General features: G+C 42.3%; 1 protein-coding gene across 2 annotated transcripts in view; it reads left to right on the forward strand.

Moving 5' to 3' along the window:
- The window catches only part of Abhd12 (abhydrolase domain containing 12, lysophospholipase), an 86,702-nt gene that overhangs the window by 51,374 nt on the left and 27,959 nt on the right, over positions 1-7,369 (forward strand). The window contains exons 1-2 of one of the 2 annotated variants that reach the window (XM_070006628.1): positions 4,023-4,113; positions 5,195-5,319. In XM_070006628.1, coding sequence (XP_069862729.1) covers positions 4,085-4,113; positions 5,195-5,319 — 154 coding nt within the window. In that variant the 5' untranslated portion in view covers positions 4,023-4,084. Of the gene's footprint in view, positions 1-4,022; positions 4,114-5,194; positions 5,320-7,369 lie in introns of those variants that run through there. The other variant, XM_070006627.1, reaches the window with a different exon arrangement.

Consider the following 7,369-nt stretch of genomic DNA (forward strand, 5'->3'; position numbering starts at 1 on the left):
CTGGATCTGTGGCTCAACTGTGTAAAATAGCACTTGCTAAGCATTCTTGAGGCCCTAGTGTGTCTGTCCTCAGCGCCACAGAAAAATATTATTTTAAATATACTAAAAAGCTAGTTATTTCAGCCCATGGAGAAAACATCACTGTGAAATCCACAGGAAAGAAAATACTAATTCTGTTCCACAAATAAAAGAGAAACTTTAGGTAAAATAATATGTCCAAGTAAAAAACTACCAATGTCCTGCTATCTTTCACTTAGTGACCTGTATTCAGCTTAGTTACTGGGGCTTGAACTTGGGACTTGGGTACTGTCCCTGAGCTCTTTTGCTTTGAGGATAGTGCTCTATCACTCTGAGCCACAGTGCCACTTCTGATTTTCTGTTGGTTAATTGGATATAAGAATCTCATAGCCTTCCCTGCCCCAGGCTGGCTTTAAACTGTGATCCTAGCCAGGCGTTGGTGGCTCACATCTGTAATCCTAGCTCTCAGGAGGCTGAAGGCTGAGCATCATGGTTCAAAGCCAGCCCAGGCTGGAAAGCCCTTGAGACTCTTTATCTCCAATAAGCCACTAGAAAACTGGAAGTGGCACTCACCTTGAGCTGAAGAGCTGAGGGACAGCGCCCAGGCCCAGAGTTCAAGCCCCACAACCGACAAACCTTTCTCCTTAAATTTCAGCCTCCTGAGTAACTAGGCTTACAGGTGTGAGCCAGTGGCTCACTAAGCCCAGCCAGCTTAGTTGTTGTGAGATTCATCTGTGTGGCTGTCCATTCTGAGAATGCCATTGGGTTCATTAATCCAATGAGCATTGAGGTATTTTCAATTTGAGAACACTGAATGAAGATGTCATGAACATTTTCAAGCAAGTATCTTGTGTGGGCATTTACTTTCCTTTCTCATAGGCATAAAATCTCAAACCATACCACCTTTGGTAAGGCAAAGAATGAGCAATTAGGGGACACAGGATAACACTAGATGGCCTAACAGAGGACCCAAGCAGAAGTGTCAGGCATTTGTGGCAATGTATTTGACTACAGGCTATTTTCTTTTCTTTCTTTTTTTTTTTTTTTTGGGTCCAGATGTGGGCCTGGGCACTGTCCCTCAGCTCTTCAGCTCAAGTCTAGTGCTCTACCACTTGAGCCACAGCACCACTTCTGGCTTTTTTCTTTTTGCTTATGTGGTGCTGAGGAATTGAACCCAGGGCCTCAGGTATGCAAGACAAGCACTCTACCACTGAGCCACCTTCCTAGCCCTTTTTTTTTTTTTTAATCTCTCAGTGGCTCAAGAATTTGAACTCTGGGCTTTGCACTTCTTAGGCAGGTCTCTTATCCTTGAGCCATACCTCCAGTCCTGATTTTTGCTGATTATTTTAAAGGTACTGTCTCACTCCCTTCCTGGATGTGTGCTTCCAGTTGTAGCTAGGATAATGGATATATGCCACCAAGTCTAGCTCTTCAATGAGAAGGGGGGGTCTCCTGAATTTCTCCCGCCCTGTGGCCTTGAACCACAATCCTTTAGTTTCAGCCTTCTAAGCAGGATTACCAGCAAAACCATTGGTGCACCTGGCTGGCTATTTCCTTTCTATGAGTTTTCCATTTCTTTTAGAATGAAGTCCTGATTCCTTCCTTTCCTCTCCTGACCTCTCCCATTATACCCTGAAGAAGATGTAGAGGATTTGGTACTAGGACTCCCATGTGCATTCCACATGCATTATTTTAATCCTTCTAGGACCCTCAGAGGAGCCATGGCTATTAGCATTGTTGTTGCTGCTGCTGTTACTGCAGTGCTGGCAATTGAACTTAGCGCATGCTAGGCAAGTAGTCTGCCACTGAGCCTGAGACACCATTATTATCCCCACCAAACATCAACAGAAACAATACTCAGAGAGGTTAAGGGACTTGCCTAAGATTGCATGCTAGTAAGGGATGAGTTGGATATTTTCAACTACAATATTGCTAGCTTTCCCTCATTGTAGTGGTGGGTTGATTATATGTGGAATATAAGATACCATTTTAAACTGTTCTCCCTTATCTAGCTAGTTCTTGTATTCCTAACTTAGTGTGTCAGTCCGTGGCCCTTCTCTGGTAACCCAGAGTCAGGTCACTCTGGACCATGTACCCAAGCATAGGTGCTTCTCACATAGCCTGCCACCTCTGCATCTGCTGCTCTGGTTTTCTACCACCTACAGAATTCTGGGTGCTCAGCAGTGACTGTTGCATGGACTTTGTGAACGAGTGAATAATGAATTACATGATCAGATGTATTTGTCATAAACCTTGTGGAGGTATTTATAGCAACCTTATTGACTGATCAACAACAATGGTGTTATTGAAAGTTAATTATATCTAGTAAATCTCCCGAGTCTAACTTTTGGTAAGGGCAGAATTGGGATTTGAACACAGGGCCTTGCATACTTTCTAGGTAGGCATTCTACCACTCATTTGAGACCTGCTCACTTCTAACTGTACAATTTAATGAGTCTTGGCAAATATATACAGTCATGTAACCACAGCCACAACCAAGATTATTCTCATCATTCTAAAACTCCTCCTCTACCTTAGTCCCTAGTTATCACTGTTCTGATTTTCTTTCCTTTCCTTTTCAAACCCTTCCCCTCATTTTTCCACCCCTTTCTTCCTCCCCCCTTTTATTTTTACCACATGCATTTTTGGTGCTGATACTGGGGCTTAAACTCAGGACCAGGGTACAGTTACTTTTTCCCCTCAAGGATGGCACTCCATTGAGCCACACCTTCACTTCCAGCTTTTTACTGGTTAATTGGAGATTAAGAGTCTCACAGACTTTTCTGTCCAGGCTGGGTTTTAACCATAATCCCTAGATCCTAGCCTCCTGAGTAGCTAGAGTTACAGGCATGAGCCACTGACACCCAGCATGGTTCTGATTTTTCTGCTCCTGGAGGGTTTTTTTTTTTGTTGTTTGTTTGTTTGTTTTTGTCTCTTCTAGATTTTAGATTTTAGATCAGTTTACATGTTCTATCTATCTATCTATCTATGTATCTATCTATTTATTTATTTATTTTCATTCATTTATTTTTCCTGATCCTGGGACTTAAGCTGGGGGCCTGGGTAATGTTCCTGAGTGAGTCTCTTTCTGCTGAAGACTAAATGCTCTACCACTTAAGTCACAGCACCACTTCCCGCTTTTTCTGCCTAGTTTATTGGAGATAAGAGTCTTACAGACTTGGCTGCACCAGGCTGGCTTTGAACTGTGATCTTGAGTAGATTATAGGCATGAGCCAGTGGTACCTGACTAGTATATAATCTTTTGAGTTTATTTTATTTAATGCTTTGAAAGGCATCTCTATTGTTGCATGTTTCAGCAGTTCATTGTATGTTTTAAAAACCATTTTAAATTTTTTAAAAATATTCCAGAAATAATTAGCACCATTAAAATTTAGATGGGATGGTGAGAGCAACAATTCTCCAAGTGTGGCTCTGCACTTGTAAGGTTCCCAAGACCCCTCACAGGGTCTGCATGATCAAAAATGATTCCATAACACTGAGATATAATTTGCCCTTTTCACTCTTGAAATGTACAGGGAGTTTTCCAGATGCTGTATGTCATGTGTCACAACAGATTGAATGCAGAGGCTAATAGGAGGATCCATCTGTCTTCTATTGAGCTGTAGATGTATTATCAGTGCTATATGAATGTACTATATGAATTAATGAAAGTGTGTGTGTGGGGGGGTGGTTACTGGCATGGTGTACAAAGCCTTGTGTATGCTAGGCAACGATTCTACCACTGAGCTACATCTCCCAGCCCCTATAAACATTTGTTGATAGTATTGAAAGATCAGAAGAGGATCTTGAGATCTTGGAGGTAATGGCCTGGCCTAAAAGCCCTGGAGAAAGACCCTACTGGATAGGTCCAAGGGGCCGAACAGAAATGCCAAAACAGGTATTGACAGACACAGTCTTGCCCTCAGCCCTCTGTAGTTACCTAAGGACCTGGTTGGACAGGTTCTTGGCTGCACATGCTTCCTACGTGCAGCTAATGAGTAACTAACCACAGAGCTGGTTATCAGAAGGGTGACTGAAAGATGCAGAGAAGCTTCTGTTCGATGAGATGAAGTGGCAGCGGGGGTTCGATGTCAGGTGGGGTGTTTTCTTTTTTTTCGGGGGGGGCAGTGGGCAGAGAGGAGTATGAATTCAGGGCCTTGCGCTTGCTGGGCAGACCCTCTGTCATTTGAATCAGTCTGCTTTTGCTTTAGTTATTTTTTAGGTAGTGTTAGATGTCTTGACCGGATGAAGCATTCTACACATGTCCAAGAGGGTAGGAAAAGTTCAATGGCAGAAAGACTGGCAGGCTGACACTGTCAGGACAGAGAGCAGCAGCTGCCATTAAACTGGGGAGGGTAGCTATAGGGAGCTGGTAGTGGAGAGTTTTACTAGGGGTGGGGGGTACTCTCAGTCTGTCTTGTATGAGATGTGGAGTTTGTGAGGTACATGCAAACAGGGGATTTTGTTGTGGCAAGGCTAAGATTTATGGTTGTAGCTGTCTCTGTCAGCCAATAAGAGAAGGCCTGAGTCAACTAATTTTGGGGAAAGGCCTGTGTCACCAGATTTCAGGCAAAAACCATGCTTTACAGCAGGGCCTAAGATAGTGGAGTGGCTCCTAAGGTGGAGGAGGTTAGGCTAACAGATCGGGTCCCACTCCTAACTATAGCTTTCCCTTGTCTATAACTTCTCTCATAGCTGAGATTATAGGTATGTCCCATTCTCACATGGCTAAGTGGAGTGCTTTTAGAGGGTCCATTATTTCTGTTAGATTCTTAACCTAAGAGTGAATATAAAACATCAACAGGATTATTTCTTTGGCTTTCAAAGATAGATAGATAGACAGGAAAAACACTTCTCCAGTTTAACTAATAAGCTCAAAAGACTGTCTCAAACTTTTTGTTTTTGGAAGCTTAGCAAAGGTTTATTTAGTAATACAGGACAAAGTAGGAAGAAATAAAAAAGGAAGAGAACAGAGTACTTCCCCATACTTGGCTAGACATAGAACAAGAAGCTCCTCAATTGTTAAAAGCAGGAAGTAGGAAACTACTTTTATAACTGGCAATATGCCTGTAGGAAAAGATGCTTGGGGTCCTTGTTTAGACACTGCCAATGCTGTTAGTAAACTATGGGAAAATTGTACCAACTACCTTTTGACTTTTAGTTGTTTCTCTCACAGGCGAAAGGGACTGTGGTTCCGGCTGAGGAAGATACTTCTCTGTGTTTTGGGGTTCTACATTGCCATTCCATTTCTTGTCAAACTATGTCCTGGGATACAGGCCAAACTGATTTTCTTGAATTTTGGTAAGTGCTGTTAATTTTTCTTTAATTTTACTTAGAATTTACTCTTATGATGATGTCTGATTTTTAGCAAGTGTCTTTATTTTGAGATTAACATGACACATAATAAAATGTACAAACCTTAAATATATTTATGTACATCATTAAACATAAGTATGTGCAGCATTACTCAGCAAGTTCCCTGTGCCCCTTCCTAGGTGAGGAACATTGTGGAATGGCATTGCCCTACAGTGCTTCATTCTTGTCTCTGATGACGGTACTGCATTGGGGTGTGCGAGGTCTTTTTTGAGCTAAGGTGAATAAAAATGTTGACGATGTGAAAAGTTGTCCAAAGCTGACATATTGGAGTTGTTGTAACTTTTGCAGTCTAGAAAGTTGATGAAATATTCTTGGAAAAACATGGCCACTGGGAAAATACCAAATCTTTAAAAAAAAAAAAAAAGTTAGGTCTTAAAAAAAAAAAGAATCTTTCTTTTTTTGGGGGGGTGGGAGGGTCCAGTCATGGGGCCTGAACTCTGGGCCTGGATGCTGTCCATCAGCTCTTCAGCTCAAGGCTAGTGCTCTACCACTTGAGCTATAGCACCACTTCCAGCTTTTTTCTTTTTGCTTATGTAGTGCTGAGGAATTGAACCCAGGGCCTCATGCATGCAACGCAAGCACTCTACCACTGAGCCACCTTCCCAGCCCCAAGAATCTCTTCTTAAAACAACAACACAAAAACAACCTGGTGTATTTTGATTTCTGTGGAATTTTGTGCTCGACTTGGATTTCTAGGCTCCTTGAGTTAATTTGGGATGCTGTCAGGCTTTTGTTTTTGTTTTTTTTAATGTACTTTTGGAGAAATGGGATACAGGATAAGGGCTTCCAAATATGCTTACTGGAAACAGTACCATAATAGCATCATTTGACACCCAACATGGGGTTTGATGGAAGGGATTGGAGCCTGCATAGGATGTTGCAATGCCACAGTGCTGAATGGAAGGCAGTCTCTGTGTGAGCTCCATGTAGGCTTTTTGGTCACATGGGTTTATACAGTTTGATTGGCATGTGTTTGGGAGCTTGAGGCTCAGAAACTGAGCTTGATGCTGTGGAGGCAGTAGGTGAACTCCTGAGGAGTGAATGGATCCCAGGGAGCAGAGGGGAAGGGCTGGTTTGTGTTACTGTGGCTGGATGATGCAAAACCAGGGGTGGGGCCAAGCATGTCAGGATTTAAATCCAGCCTCTGTAGTGACTGAGTTCCAGGCTCTGTAGGGTCAGGGTTAATAGCTTAACAAGTTTTCCAATGTTCAGTCTATAGTAGACTTAGTCACAGAAACCTGGAAGATACTAGCTAACAGGAAATAGGAACAGTAAGGTGAATGTTTAGTGTCTTGTGAATATAAACCAGAGGTTTTTATTTAGGTATGTAAAAATAATTGTAAAATATAGGGGCAACATTTAAGAAAAATTTGATTTTTCTCTCAATGAACCTGTGAGAATTTATGGTATCTGAGTTTTGTCCTTAGTAAGAAGCACAAGCTTAAAAAAGAAACTAGTGGGGCTGGGAAGGTGGCTCAGTGCATACATGAGACTCTGGGTTCTATTCCTATTCTACCACATAAACAGAAAAAGCCCGAAGTGGCTCAAGTGGTAGAGCAATAGCCTGGAGCTGAAGAGCTGAGGGACAGCACCCAGGTCTAGAGTTCAGGTCCACAACCAACAAAGAAAGAAAGAAAGGAAGGAAAGAAGGAAGGAAGGAAGGAAGAAGGAAGGAAGAGAAACTACTAAAATCAAGAGGAATCCCTTCCCACCAAACTTTAATGTCTCTGAAATGTATCCTGTATGGTATAGGAGGTTTTAGGGTTATATGTAATCACAAAGCCACAAGGGCTACAGACTTACAGCAATTTACCCTCACAATCCTAATCTTATCCCCAACCCCCTTCCCCATCTTGGGGAAGAGTCTTTGCTGTCCAGGTATCTGAGCTTAATTGATGGCAGGGCCAAATATGATGTGATGTCCTTGGGAACTTGGCAGCTGTGGATTTCTAAGTAAAGACCTGAATTGATTTTC

The sequence above is a fragment of the Dipodomys merriami genome, unplaced genomic scaffold (assembly GCF_024711535.1).
Source record: "Dipodomys merriami isolate MVZ:Mamm:240054 unplaced genomic scaffold, mDipMer1.0.p SCAF_7, whole genome shotgun sequence".
NCBI lineage: Eukaryota > Metazoa > Chordata > Mammalia > Rodentia > Heteromyidae > Dipodomys > Dipodomys merriami.